At 30.7% G+C, this 15,817-nt stretch overlaps 2 protein-coding genes across 2 annotated transcripts; both read left to right on the top strand.

The window, feature by feature from the left end:
- The first annotated feature begins 3,906 nt into the window (after window positions 1-3,906).
- On the top strand, window positions 3,907-5,433 carry LOC129892686 (uncharacterized). The gene is made up of 2 exons (XM_055968269.1): window positions 3,907-3,924; window positions 4,468-5,433. The coding sequence occupies exons 1-2, from the start codon at window positions 3,907-3,909 to the stop codon at window positions 5,431-5,433; spliced, it is 984 nt and encodes a 327-aa protein (XP_055824244.1).
- A 318-nt stretch (window positions 5,434-5,751) lies between these two features.
- LOC129892685 (uncharacterized) lies at window positions 5,752-6,861 on the top strand. Its single transcript, XM_055968268.1, has one exon. The coding sequence runs from the start codon at window positions 5,752-5,754 to the stop codon at window positions 6,859-6,861; it is 1,110 nt and encodes a 369-aa protein (XP_055824243.1).
- Window positions 6,862-15,817: the final 8,956 nt, after the last annotated feature.

Here is a 15,817-nt window from a genome sequence, read left to right as displayed (position 1 = left end):
TTGTAACAATCCGAATCGTCATTAATTAATATTAGAAGAAATCATAAGAAAATATACTCAACTAGATCTCACTATCCCGCCAGAACAGGATGGTCCCGCCTTAGCGGCGCCCCTAGAGCGGAAATATGGCCTCCAGGGCGGGAGGATGTGGGTCAGAACTTAAGTCGCGATTATTTCCCCCACTTTTTCCAAGGGTAAGTTAGAGGCGAGGGTTACTGCAAAAACCCTCTAAAAGGCTGCTCTTGACTTGGAAAGAAGAGGGGAAGAAATCTCGGCATTGAAAGGCTTTCAACTGATGGAATTCAGTCCGGCCTTGCCCATAGAACATCTGGAACCAAGCGTTTCAGCAACATTATCTCTCTATAGTTGCTTGGCGCCTAGGTAGGGTAGGTTTCTCTAATTGATTAGTTATAAATATATTCCCACGCATTGTATATTGTAGTTGACAGGAGATTTAATGCCTAGGCCTTCTGACATGGAGTTTGGATGGTTGAATGTACTGTTATTGTTGTTTAGGGTAGGAATATACCATGTGGGTATTATTATTCTGTGACTAGTAATGATAGTCTAGTTCTCGGTGATAACTGTAATACTGCTTATTGATATGTTGATGGTCTTTGTAAAGATTAAGGTGAAGGAAATTGTCAGGATAAAGTGAGATCCTAAGGCTTGTGATAATCAAGAGGGAGTTCATATCAATATAGGAAACATATACATAGATTTACATATGTGAGTTTATATTGATGGTTCTATATGAAATATCTGAGTAATGTGAATCAGGAAATAAATAATGAATGTGAATGACTTATTTGATAGTCTCTTGCCATGAACCTATTTGATTATCTGTGGATGTAGGTTATAGTTTAGTCTATGTTATAGTTATAGAGAGACTCTTAATATTATTCGAATAATATTGTGATGTCTACCATGCATTTAATTGCTGTGGTTGAGTGATTGATATGTTGTTATGATCGGTCTACAATTTTAAGACCGTGAAATCTATAATTTTAAACTTGCTCTACTAAAAGTGATGCCTTGAATAAAGAAGGTTTGATGAAGTATTGTAGATGAAGGGAAGGATAAAATAAAACTAATGAAATGACTAATTGTAAACAACTGCATATAATGAACCTGTTACTTGATTGTGCAAGTACGTAAACTATTCATTGTGGATTGTGTTTGTGGTTGTGATTGTGATATTGGATCGAGTGTCATATTTTGACACATAAATTAGATCGAGTGTCATGTTCCGACACTTATATTGGATCGAATATCACGTTTCAACACATATATAATATTGGGTGTCAAATTCTGACATATATATCAGATCAGGTGTCACGTTTTGACAAATATATAGTTTGGATATGGGTTCCATGAGAGAACCATTATGTGGCTATCATTTGTTAATTGATCTTGACTATGTGGATGGTGATAGAGAAACTGACCCAATTATAATTGAGCATGTCCATCTTGTGTAATAATTCATATAAAAAGACCGAAGGTCCAAGTGTTACCATGTTGACTATTGTAACTGAGATTTACCTTGTGAAACTGCTTATTACTCCTGAAATGGTAAATTGATAAAGTTTTCATGTATATTCTTGTTCGAATTATGTTATGGGTGCTAGATACATCCACATAGTAGGTATGAGATTGTAGATAAATAAGTTGGAAGCAGTCAATGCATTTTTTAAGGGAGATTAATGACTTAAAGTCAGGCATTGTAGATGTCCTGTGGGCACACAAGTTAAAAAGGTGATTGGGAGGTTGTTCGGAGTTTCTGTCTCTGTGCAGGCCAACCTAGCGGGAGGAATCCCGCTGTGGCGAGGCCGCCAGAGCGGGATAGGTTCTGCCATGGCAGGCCAGTATGGTTATGGGAAGGGCCTTAGTTTACCAATTGTTTTCCTCTGTCAAGTGATATGTTAATTATCCTAAGTCCATGTTATGGTGTGAAACTAGATATAGTAGATGGGTTAGATGGAGTTAGTACTGGCCCATAGTTGAAAACTTCTCTATGTGATAGAAGGGCTAGGCCTTGATTTGTATTAGAGTTGGCAGCGGACCAACTAAAAGGGATGAAAGTTAGGTTTGAACGACTCTAATGAGGTTAATGGGAATGATGATAGTTTTGCATAAAGTTGGAGTAGAATAGAAGTTGTTGGAGAATCATCTTCGTCTTCCTTATGGTGGGAGTTGTGTCATTAATTTGACTTAGATATGTTGTATCTTTAGAAGCTCTTGTACTTGTTTAGACTAGTATCCTTGGGGGTGTTAAATTGTCCTTTTAATAAACCATCAAAGTTTTAAGTTGATATAAAGTGATTTCATAACTCTTTTGACCTATTATTGATATTTTGTTAAATTTCTGCATATCCTTTTGTTTAAGGGGTTGAGAGTTCTCCTATCTAGGTGTTAGAGTGGGTGCTCGCACGGCCAAATGGGTTGGATCGTGACATTATTTTTCTTCTTATTATTATAACATCATGATCCAAATTATGATATATTGAGATATGTAATTAAATATTATGTGTATTGTATTATCTAAATATCATCTGATTTATGATATTGGGGAAAGGGACAAAACTCAAAAGGATTTTCGTCAGATCCTCTTCCCAAAAGCAGCCACCCCCAAAAGGACTTTTCCCTTCACCCATTTTTTTCGGATAACAATCGAACAACAAGAATGCTCAGACAGACATTTTATATGATATCATTTTTTTTGTGTTCAAGATATCTAAGGCAAATTAATTACCATTATGGGTGTCACTACTTATACACTGAGACCAAAACACTAGTTGCCCCTACGAGATTGTTCAAAGCTTTGGTTGTTGCTTCTGACAATCTAATCCCTAAGTTGATGCCACAAGTTAAGAATATTGAGGCTAAGGGAATGAAAACATATACATACGACTTTTACAACATAGACAACAAACTAACCGACCCCTTCCCTTTCTTCTCCACCAAAAAATAGCCGAGCTTCGAGCTCCGACAATAACAATGAAAGTTTCCATCTCCGGGCGAAGCTCAACAAATGAGCAATCAGATTCGAGCTCCATCCAGCAACCGTGAACCCCGACCGAACGGATAGCAACCAGACGAGCTCGATATTAAGAGCTCCCACACCTCCGTTCTCCTCACTCCTGCGAAATCGCTTAGCTCTTTCGGTGACATTCCTTTCCCTTCTTTACATTATGTATATGTATATTCCTGTTCTTTTGAGTATTTTTAGTAGGTGGAGAAGATTAGAAAATCTTAGTTACTGGTTCTTTGTGTTTCTAACTGATGTTATAGTTACCTATTTTGTTATTATTTTTGGTTCATTTCATGGTTGCTTTACCCTTTATTTATACTTTCATAATTGTTGTTTGCAGGGGTGAAACTACAGGGGTGCGAGGGGTGGCAACCGAACTCCCTTCGTCGGAAAATTGTACTATATATATACTGCGATTTTTTTTATTTATGTACAATTATTATTTTTGCATCCCCTTAATAAATGGAGATTGTGAATTAGTGGATAAGGCGCCTGTGATTGAGTCCGTGGTTGTGGGTTCGATTCTCGACAATGACACATTTTTTTACTTTTTTCATCAGTCCCTTAAAAAAAAATCGCACTTTATTTATTATTATTATTATTAAAAAAATGTGGGCCATTTGGCTTTGGGATATATATATTTTTTTAAAGTCAATTATGCCCTTTGGGCTTTTTATTACTTTGCAAAAAGGTAAATGTAGTAGTTTGGTGTAAACAACTGGACAAAAACCAAAGCATAATATCTACATACTACTTTCCTAATTGAAGTCCTAATTACTTTGTATCTTTTTCTCTGTTCATCTCCGTTTCTCTTGTTCTATGAAGGTGATGAAAACTGAAGAGGCCAAATGATATTGCTTCTTGGCCCATCACCCATGGCTTCCAATTCCAAGGTATTTTTTTTTTCCCTCTTTTTTTTTAACCATACTCAAAATCACAATAAATCCATTATTATTTCTTGTTAGTTGTTAATCAACCCATTTTGTGAAATGGGTAGCTGACCCATTTTGTGAAATGGGTAGCTGACGGAGGACCCATTTTCCATTCATGAACCCCAAGCCTTGATTGTTTTAATTTTTAAATGTTGTTTGTTTGCAAAATTGGTCTTCTAGATATTTATTTTTAGCTAATAAAAGAATCAAAGTGTAGGATTTTTATTTAGTAATCAATTCCCTTTTATGTGTGTTGGATTGTGGTTAAGTTGTTTTCTTGCTTATTGAGACATTTGGTAGAGTTTTTGAAATAAAATATGTTTAAGGAGTTAAGGTTACTAATTGTTTTTTGTTGTATTGCTATATACAAGATTGAGTTTTTATTCTCATAAGATTGAGTTTTTATTCTCACAGTTAGATGTTCTTAAATAGGCTTTATTTTATTGGCTTTTAAGATTGACATTGTATCTTTAATTCTAACTAATTTTTTTTATTATAATTCAGTCTCAAAAGTCAGTGAAGAATTATTTTACCAAAGTTCTAAAATCAAGTTTGGACTCTCATGATCAACCTAATCTAGAAGAAAATGTCAACCACTCAAAAGTACCATTGCCTTCTTTTCAAGAATTTGATTTGAATTCTTTAAAGCATGATCCGGGTGAAAGCACTCAAATCTTGGACTTTCATCCAAATCATCGTGATGTCATTCGAAGAGAATACCTTAGGAGAGGTCCTTGTCAACCTTGGCTTAAAGAGTATCCTAAAACAAAAGTTTCTAGAGACATACGTCATTTTAATCCTCAGTGGTTTAGTGAGTATTCTAATTGGTTAGAGTATAGTGAAAGTAAAGACGCAGTCTTTTGTTTGAATTGCTATCTATTTGCAAACGATAATATTCATCAAGGAGGGGGTGATGTATTTTCGACCACAGGGTTTAGGAGTTGGCAAAAAAAGAAGAGTCTTAAAAAATATGTTGGTGGCGGAAATAATATTCATAATCAGGCAAGAAAGAATTGTGAAGATCTAGTGCGACAAGAGCAATCTATTCAATCTGCACTTGTGAGGCAAGATTCTCAATTTAAGCATGAGTATTGGCTCCGCTTAACTGCTTCAGTTGATGTTGTAAGGCTTCTTTTGAATCAAGGATTGGCATTTCGGGGTCATGATGAATCTAAATCACCACTTAACAGAGGTAATTTTCTTGAAATTCTTTCATGGTATTCTGAAAGGTGTGATAACATTAAAGATTTTGTATTGAAACATGCTCCACAAAATGATCTGATGACTTCTCCAATGATTCAAAAAGAAATTGTGACTGCATGCAAAATTGAAATAATTAAGGCTATCAAAGAAGAATTAAATGGTGATTACTTTGCCTTGTTGGTTGATGAATCGTTTGATGTATCACGCAAGGAGCAAATGGCCATTGTTTTACGATATGTTGATAGAGTGGGATTTGTGATGGAGTGAATTATCGACATTATTCATGTTTAAGATACTTGTGCATCATCTCTAAAAGAAGCAATTGTTAATTTACTTGCTCAACATTTCTTGAGTCTTTCTTATGTACGTGGACAATGTTATGATGGAGAAAGTAATATGCAAGGTAGAATCAATAGCCTTAAAATGTTGATTAAGCAAGAAAGTAGATCGGTTCATTCTGTTCATTGCTTTGCTCATCAACTTCAACTAAGTCTTATTTCGGTTTCTAAAAAGTGTGTTGAAGTGGGGGAGCTTGTACTATTGGTTTCAAGTATTTTGAATATGTTGGGAGCTTTTTTTAAACGCATGGATGAATATCGAGAATCTCAAAAGAAAAGAGTTCAAGAGGCATTAGATACGGGTGAACTTGAAACTGGTAGAGGCTTGCATCAAGAATTTGGTCTTACTAGAGCTTGTGATACTCGTTGGGGATCCCACTACAAATCTTTTAGTAACTTTATTCTTATGTTTGGTTCAATTGTTGATGTACTTAATGATATTGTTGTTGGAATACATTGTCCAGATGAAAGTGCCAAGGTAATGGGATTTCTCAGAGCATGTCAAACATTTGATGTTGCATTCATATTGCATTTGATGAGAGATATTTTAGCAATCACATATGAGCTTAACAAATGCTTACAGAAAAAAGAGCAAGATATCATAAATGCCATGCTACTTGTTCAAGTAGCAAAGAAAAGGTTGCAAAAGTTTAGAGAGGAAGAATGGGGTTCGCTTATTGATAAAGTATCTAAATTTTGTATCAAGTATCAAATTTTGATACCTAAGTTAGATGAGCCGTACTTTACCTATTTGAGATCACAGCGTAAACTTGCTGGTTGTACTATCTCACACTATTATTACGTTGAAGTGTTTTGCAAAGTTATTGATTGGCAAATTCAAGAGCTTTCTTATCGTTTTGATGAAGTAACGACTGATTTGCTTCATGGAATTACTTGTTTAAATCCAATTGACTCATTTTCTAGTTTTGATCTCAGGAAAATAATGAGAATGGATGAACATTATCCTGATGACTTTGATGAATTTAGTATGGGGGTTCTTGAGAATCAACTTGCGAGTTACATTATTGATGTTCGTAATCTTGATGAAAGGTTCTCCGATCTAAAAGGACTTTGTGATCTTTCAAAACGATTAGTTCAGACAAAGAAACATTCAAACTACCCTCATGTATTCCTCTTAGTGAAACTTGCCTTGCTCTTGCCAGTTGCCACTGCATCCGTTGAAAGAACTTTTTCGACAATGAAGTTTATCAAGAATGACTTGCGGAGTCGAATGAATGAGAGTTATTTTAGTGGTTGCTTGGTGCCTTATATAGAAAAAGATGTATTTAATAGGATCTGTAATGATGTTATTATAAAAACATTTCAACGAATTAAACCTCGTCGTGTACAGTTGTAGTAATATACTTGCACTTTCAATAGAGAATTGTGTTTGTTTTGATTTCTTCGCGTGTTTATTTTTTTAATTTTCTTGAACCCCCTTATTAAATATTCTGGTTCCGACCATTATTGTTTGTTCTTCTATTTGGTCACTGTTTCTTTATATATTGGTTGATTGTATAATTATGTTGGTTTTTTATGTTCTCTCATTTTCATAGTTGTTCTATATTTTATAACCTTTATTCTTTGTTGATTTTGTTCTTCTACAACCTTAGTCACTAATTTTTACTACGTTTATGATTGTGGTGGGGATAGCCTTGCATTTGTTATTTTTGACCTTCATTTTAGTAACTTTGGATCTCTATTTATTTTAACTCATTTGTTGCTGCTATGTTTTGTTCATTTATAGTTGGTTTTAATTTATTTGAACTAATTCATCCATTTTTTGGTCTCTAGTAACCTATCTTGTTGTTTGGTTTTTTTGTCATTTAGTTATAGCTTGCAAGTTATTGTAATTATTACTCATTATCTTTTGTTTGTTTCATAGGATTTCTTGTCTTATAAATTAGAAATAGCCAATGAAAAAATCACTTCGTCAGTTTTTGAGGCTTTTCCATTTCTGAAATTTTAATTTAAGTTTAAATTATATATTATATTTTGTAAGTTGAAATGGTCAATTGTCATTTTATTTTACTTTTTCTTTCAATTATTGTTGCTACTTTTGTTAATATATATTTATTGATTATTTATAAATCTTGTTGGAGAAGTTGAAATTTTGGCAAAACTTTTGACTATTGTGTTAATACTTGGTTCTCTTGTTTGACTTTGTTTGATGATTCTGTAAATGGGTGTTCATAATTTTGTTATTGTGACTATTTTCTTTTCACGAAATATTTGTTGTATTGTACATAAACTTGCTACTTTGATTTATTTTTTAGTGATTTCGTGCATGTTTTTTAAGTTGTGCTATTTGAATTTGGTTACTGTTTTTCTATTTTTATTAACTTTATGGTTATTTTAATTTTTATGGATTATGTTTGCATTTCCCAGTGATCTGGGTATGTTTATTGTTATTTATATTTCCTTAATGATTCCACTTTTTTGGTTAGTTAGTTGATATTGTTTACTTTATTTATATTGTTGATTCTATTTTTGTTTGCATATGATTTATTAAAATTGGTCTCATTCATTTTTGTAACAGTGTTAGACTCGTGTTGCTATATTATTTAGTTGTTATTATCAGTTTGTTATGAATGTTATTATTCGCTTGTTGCATCTTATTAGTTAATACTTCATTATCTTTCATTTGTTTCACGCCAATTTTATGATTGAAAATATATTGCAAATTAAATGGCCGATGAAGAAATTACCGTCGATTTTCAAGACCTCACTTTTTATAAGACGGATTTTATTTTTAGTTATTATTATTATCATCATCATCATTATTATTATTCATATTCATCCCTTACTAACACTTTTATTAAGTGTTTTTTACAGGTACTCAGAATTTCTCTCCGAAAAAGCTATTGGAGTTAAGTTCGAATAATATTTATAATTTATTATTGTGTATATTATTGACGTTAGGCAAATATTAGGTCGTTCCTTATATTATTGGTTTTATTTACTCTTTATGTATATTTCATTATATATTTATGCAATGTTTTCATCTCCTCAATTTAAAAAATAAGTTCAACTGCGACCCACAATTGTGGATTCTGAAGGATGTTAATACCTTTCCTTCGGAATAATTTGACCCCCTTACTTAGGATCTATTGGTTTCGTAGACATTTTTTAAAAATAATTAATTGAATTTTAATTATCCTAAAATTATGGTGACTCCTTAAATTACTCTTTAAATTAAACTATTTTCTCTTAAAGTCTTTTTTAACCAATTGAATTGATTTTTTACGAATCACCATGATGTTGTTCCTTATTTGCAAAAAATAGGGATGCAATACTTATAACAGTTACACATCTGAGCGCATTATATAATAGAATTCTATTTTAGTAATATATATATATATATATATAGACAAATATATTTTTAAATTATTTTGATAATTATTTATTCATTATTAATATTTTATCAAGTGTTTGTACATGTATTCAGAGATATATTTTGAAAATGATATTCAAAATTATTTTTCTTTTTATGTGGTAAAAGAGTTTTTTATTCATATTAATAAAGAGCTATCCTTTTAATATTGCATAAAAGCTATTTTTTATTCTTTCTCACATTTTCATTCACATAGTTGACAATAATATACATTATTTACTTGATACATACTTTTTTATACATATATTTTTATACGATTTTAGTACATATATATATATATATATATATATATATATATATATTGTGTTATACTTGCAAATAGTAATTTTATCCCTTCCTCTTTGATAAATTAAAGCTAGCCGAATACCATAGTTTGTGGATTTTGAAGGGTGCCTAACAACTTCCCTTTGGAATAATGTAAACCCTTACCTAGAATCTAAACTGGTTTTTCGCAGACTATAATGTGAGTCATACATGTCATGCATCAACTAGGTTTTCTTATTTTAGGTATGAAACTCATACTTTCAATAATTTAGGTATGAAACTCAAAAAAAAAGATAGTTTAAAAGTGTTTTTAACACTCATCTCTAATATCTATCTACCAATAAAAGTAACATTTTTGTAAAGATTTACTAAAGAGACATGATGGAAATGAGATAACTTTGTGTAAACAATTAATATTTATTCTCAGCGATGGCTTTTTCCAAATGATTGAAATTAGCTAGTTGAGATGTAATTTAAAGTTACCATATGGTGGGAATGGAAATTGGTAAAGAGTAAATTATAAATTTGTTTACATATGAAATAAATGGTTGGTAGATATAAAATGATATTTTTTTAAAAAAAATATATAAAATATAAGTTTGTGGGTCAATTTTTGTCCTACAAAATTGTGAAATCATGATATGAAATTCTCAAATCAAACTTTTTGGAGAATTTAGAATTTCATCTCATGATTTAAAATTATGAGATGAAATTATATTTTCAGACGCTGATTTCATCTCATGATTTCAAATCACGAAATGAAATTGCATATCCAAATGCCTACTTAGTCTCAATTGAAGGTGGGGAGCTATATATTACGGTTGTCGCAGTCACTTATTAGTTACATACATATACTAGACGGGAGTTGCTTGTGCACTGCACGAGCCCAATACGTGATTTAGATCACTTTTTATATGTCCGAATCAAAATTATGGAAAGTGGAGGTATTGACACCTAATTTTGACCCTCCACGATGTAAATTAGCTATCGAGTTTCTTTAAATTTTGAACATTTTTGAAATAATTAGCTTTTATAAAAACAAAGATATTTTTATGTTATTCTTAACTATTTTTATCTTTTTATAAATTTTAGTATAATATACATATTTCTATATAACTATATCTTTGATTACTATTTATGTGGTTATTCGAAAATTATCTCAAAAATATTTTATTTTTTAACTAAATACAATGTTAGTTAGGTTAGTTTAATTATAGTTTGTATTGTTGAAATTTTTAGTTTTTTCTAAAAAAATAAAAAATCTCATTCTCCCACGTCAAAAATTCATGAAGAATTTGGGGGTTTTGGAGCCTATATAAAGGCTCAGATTCTCATTAAGAAGAGGGGAAGAAGAGGGAGGTTTTTGGACCACCCCAAAGTTAGAAATTTTCTTTACTTGGCTAGGATTTTGGACTCTTGTCCCCAGCCTTAAAGTTATGAAAATTCCTAGTTATCAGTCTATATTTTTCTCTAAGGAGGAGAATAGGAGATTGAAGTCAAAATTTAGGTTAAGAACAGAGTTCTTATAACGTCGAACCCACGAAGGTTCGAGTCTAAATTTTTAATTTTTCTTTTTGTGGATTGGAGTTCCGTCAAACTCTTAGGTGGTGGTGAAGTCATCTTCCGCTTGTCGTCTTCAGTCTTGCTGCCCGAAAAGAGGTAAAATCTTTTCTCGGCTTTATTTTATTTAATTATTTCATTTTTTATATTTAGTTGATTCGTAGTCTTATTTTTTTAGTTAGCATGTATTAAGAACAATTAGATTAATGATAGAAATTTCTTATAGTTAGCATGTGTTAGGATTAAGTAACTAGCATGTGTTTTGTTCATTATTTCATGAAAGATTTTAGTTTTGTTCATTATTTTTCCAAGTATTTTTCTTTGACAATATAGATTTTCATGTTTTTAATTTAATATAGATTTTCATGTTTTTAATTTCTTCTCTTAACATGATTTAGATAACAAAAATATGCTTAAGTTATTATTTAGTTAAAACTGTAATGACCTAATTGATTTGAATTCTTTCTTTAAAATTTGAGTTAGTATAGCGTATATATTAATTCCGTGTCCTTTAGTTACTTGAATATATTTCTTCTTTCCTTTTCTTTGTCTACATATATACATGTTGTTAATCACCTCTAGGATGCCCATCAATTTGATACCTTAAAATATCATGATATATTCGTTGGTTTAGCATAAAATGAGTAGATGCTTATGTAATTTTATTTTGGCGCACGTGATATCAATGAGAGTCTATCTTTGGACTCTATCCTTGCATATCGTTGAGTTTTGAGTCTCCATCATCTTACTCGAATTGCTGAAAAGTTGATACATAAAAAGAAAGCTAATATACATGATTCGAATATTGATATTGAGCTGCATATGTGGAATACACATGGAAAACTGTGTTGTATATATTGATATACAATATATATACAGTACGATATGCAAGAAAATAATGTTATATACACTGTATATTAGTGTATGTTATATACACTATATATCAGTATATATACAGTCTTATATACATTGTATATTAGTGTATATATAGTCTTATATACAGTGATATATGGAAAATACTAAAAACAAACAGGTGGTATACAATTCGATATGCAGAAATAATATTGTATAGAGTATATATACATTCCGATATATAGTATAGATATAGCTGCGATATACAGTGGAATTGGTCCTAAGACCCAAAACGTAGATGACCAACAGCTTAGTCCAGGCGTACAAAAACTAAGTGTCGGGGCCATATTTTCATGTGTTATTTATTATTTATTTATATTGATTTTGATTGTAATAATTTCTTTACTTATGTTATTTATGCTTGTTTAGATATTAATTTTAATTTGTTTTAACTTAATTAGATTCCCATAAAGATAAAACATTTCATGATAATGTACTTTTTAAATGATTTTCTACCTTTGTTTAGCCATTTTGATAAACTTTACTTTCTTTTCATATTATTTCCAATGTATAAGCTTGATCATTTTTTTTCAAAAATAGTTTTAAACTCTATATTTCCTTTTAAATTAATATTTTTAAAAAGTTAGTCAAATAATTTTCAAATCGTGGAATAACCGTGCGTTAGCGGCCACTTTGAGTGCTAACACCTTCTCAAAGTGGAAATAAAAACCTCTTACCCATTTTTCTCTAATTTTAAGATTTAAATCTGTTAGGGTCTTTAAAATTAAGGTTTCTTGACTTTCCTTAAAAATTAAGTGACGAATCACTTTTCTAAAATTGATTTTTTCTCTAAAAAATTGATATTAATTTTAAACCGTCTTTTTCCGACATAACAATATAAATATCACATACAAAAATATGTAAGCGCGTGTCTAGTGATTAAATGAATGGTGGTATAGCTATGGTTGGTAGAATGATTGTATCTTGTGTATATATATGTGTGTGCGAATGTTTATCATTTGTATAACATACAATTATATACAATGCATGTCAAGCGTATGCCCATTTTGTTATCGAAAATTTTGTCTATATTCATACAACCAAAGTTTCTAGAAGAATCAAAATGAAATGAAGAAACAAAAATTGAGTTTTGGGGATAGTGCAAACATAAATAATTGGCGAAATCCATCGATGGCCCTCTAAAGTTAACGTAGGGACTAAAATGCATATGATAAAAAAAATAAGGAAAACTTATGCAAATAAGAAAATATATACTAGTTAATTAGCTAACATAGTTATAATTTGAATTAATTATGGCTCACAACAAACATCTAGCTGTAATTACAGTTTGAGTTTTGTATAAATCGCGCGATTATACAGTTGATTTTTATATAATTCGCGCGAATTATACAAACTCTGTGCGCAAATCTAACTGTATAGCGAAATATACAAACACTACAAATTGTATAGCGAATTATACAAACGTTTTACATGAATTGTATAGTGAAATATACAAACGTTATACAAAAATTGTGAATTGTATAGTGAATTATATAAACGTATACAAATGTTGCGCGAATTATACAAACGGTGCTATAATTATAGTTATGAATTGTTATTAGCAAATTATAACTATGGAGCATTATTAAGCTATTTTTGAGTTGCTATATGCGAAAATTTTTCAAAAAATAATGCGACAAAAATTATCTCTTTTTTCTTTTCCTATTTGGGTATTAAGGAAAATGATAGTTCGAGATTAATTCATCGACCAAACGATAATAATTAGTACTACAATATAATTGCTAACTTGCACGTAAATATTTCGAAAGTGTGTGTGGGTGGGGTGGGGGGGGGGGGCGTACTTTTCTGCTATAGCTGGCAAAAATGATTGGGCTTCTTACGTAAATGTATCGTCATCCAGAAACATTCCAACTAAATGGTTATATATATATGTAGTGTTTCTATATTTGTATATAACTGTGTATATATGATATATAACTATGTATATTAGAGATGTATATACATATTCATTTACACTGTTAAACAATATTTATACATTTCAGTATTCATCTTCCTCAAAGAGTTAGAATTTTTTCCCTTCAATCCTGACTAGACCAAATCACATTTAAACAATCTCAAATTTTAGATATGAGTTCCTCTCAATGTTTTGAGTTTTTTGATATATTATTCACTTGAAACGATTAACGTTTGTGTATGAAATTTTAAAATTCGAGCTTTGAATATCTTAAATGACGGATTTTAATGGACATTAGCTCAAATCTTACGCTACAAAATTCAAATTTTAGATTTGAGCTCCCCGCGATGTTTCAATTCTTTTGATATGTTATTCACTTAAAATGATTCATGTTAGCATCGGGCCAAATTTAAAATTTAAGCTTCAAAACTCTTCGAGGGATGATTTGGACTTCCGTTTGGCTTGTTCATTCATTTTATTACTAAATATAATGGTTGTTTCATTTGATTCTTTCGGTGTTGATGGGAGAATAACATCGAAAATAAAATAAAATTTATGCATACCAAATCCTTTTGCAAACATAGGAAGAATATGGAGAAAAAAACTGAGAAGGACAAAGAGAAAACAAGGAGGAAAATAAGGCTACATCGAATGGTCACTTTGCTTAATTATCTTAAAATAATTATCCAATTATAAACAGTGGAAAAATAAAAACGTAAAGAAGGATTTGTGTATAATCGTGTATAATTTAACTATTTGGATCATAATGACAAAGATAATTAATCATTTTGCTTGATTAATTGAATTAACGAAAAGGAAGTCGTGTTTTCTGAATTGATTAATCTTTGATAAGTTCAAAATATAATTAAGTAAATAAAAAAGTTTCATAACCATTCAAAATTTTACATGAGACAATTACAAGAGTTCATATTAAGTTTATTTGATTCGACCCTCAATATCATGTATACTATAGGAAAAAAAATACATTGCATGTGGATGCTTGGACACAAAAAAAGAAACCAAATTGTATGAAACGTAATTATTTAAACAAATAAAATACTAACAATTTAAACATTAAAATTGTCTGTTCACATAGAAGTATTTTTTTTTTTTGGTCATAGAAGTGGGTATAGATTTGACATTTCATTTGTTTTTTACCAGATTCTTTGAGATTTTTAGAAAGTCTTCTTCTTGCTAATTACATTGTTTGACAAACTACTTTGGAGTTCACATAGTAATTCTACAATAACGTGAGCAACGAAGAAACAAATTAAAGAAGTTTAAATTAAAGAAGTTTTAGGGTCATGTTCGGTACGGAGGAAAATATTTTCTAAAAAGTTAAATAGGTTTCTTACTCTTTTTTTTGTGTGTGTTTAGTCGATAATTCTTTATAAACATTTTGTATATACTCTTTAGACAAATATTATGAAATATGGGGGTGGAGAGGTAGGGATGTGGACTACTGGGGATGAGGGCTATGTTGGAGAGTGGAGAAGATATAATCAATGTGAGATGTCACTACTGGAGTTTGTGTTTCCTATTTTCATTAGAGAAATTATTATTTTTAATAAACTTATTTTTCTTTAAAAAATATTTGACCAATCGAAAATAAATTTTTTTAAAAATCCGTTCTGAACACACCCTTAATTTCCTTGTGGCATAATTAATATCTTCTTGGTACGTACAATATTATAGATAGGGTTTATGACTTTGTTGCTCGTGGTTTCTTGTACGTTTTCTTCTATTGTTTACTCCAATTAAATTGACCCATTCTACATGAATCATAAATCATACTTTCATTGATTTTTGCATTTCATTTTAGCACATTAATTTACTATGGTCCACGTTTAATTAGGACTTTTCTTACATATACGTTGTGTAATTTTGACTTTTCATGAGCTGGTTTATAGAATTAAATTAGGCTCAAGATTCATTTTCTTATAGAGCTAAATTCATCCCAAATCTTGGTTTATTTGATGTTATGGATCCCAATATTATATTGCAACACTTAAAAGCGTGAACAAGTGTCGAGTTCAGAAGGTGTAATTTGCTTTCTTTATATGATTTTAGAGAATTTATGAGTTATTGAGTTAAGCTCAATGTTCAGTTTCTAATTATTAGAGCCGGACTTATCCAATTCTTGGTTTATCCAAAACTAGGCCCTTATATTATATTGTCTACGCTTCAGATGTCCAATCTTGAGCGTGAAGAAGGTGTTGAGTTCCACCTTGGCAATGAAAGTATAATTTGGTATCTTCATATGATCCA

Source organism: Solanum dulcamara, chromosome 6 (assembly GCF_947179165.1).
Source record: "Solanum dulcamara chromosome 6, daSolDulc1.2, whole genome shotgun sequence".
Classification (NCBI taxonomy): Eukaryota; Viridiplantae; Streptophyta; class Magnoliopsida; order Solanales; family Solanaceae; genus Solanum; species Solanum dulcamara.
The sequence above is the reverse complement of the archived record's forward strand: the minus strand, read 5'-3'. Positions and strand labels throughout refer to the sequence as shown.

Coding starts and splice junctions, on each gene's coding strand:
- LOC129892685 (XM_055968268.1), top strand. CDS start 5,752: ATGGATGAATATCGAGAATCTCAAAAGAAAAGAGTTCAAGAGGCATTA.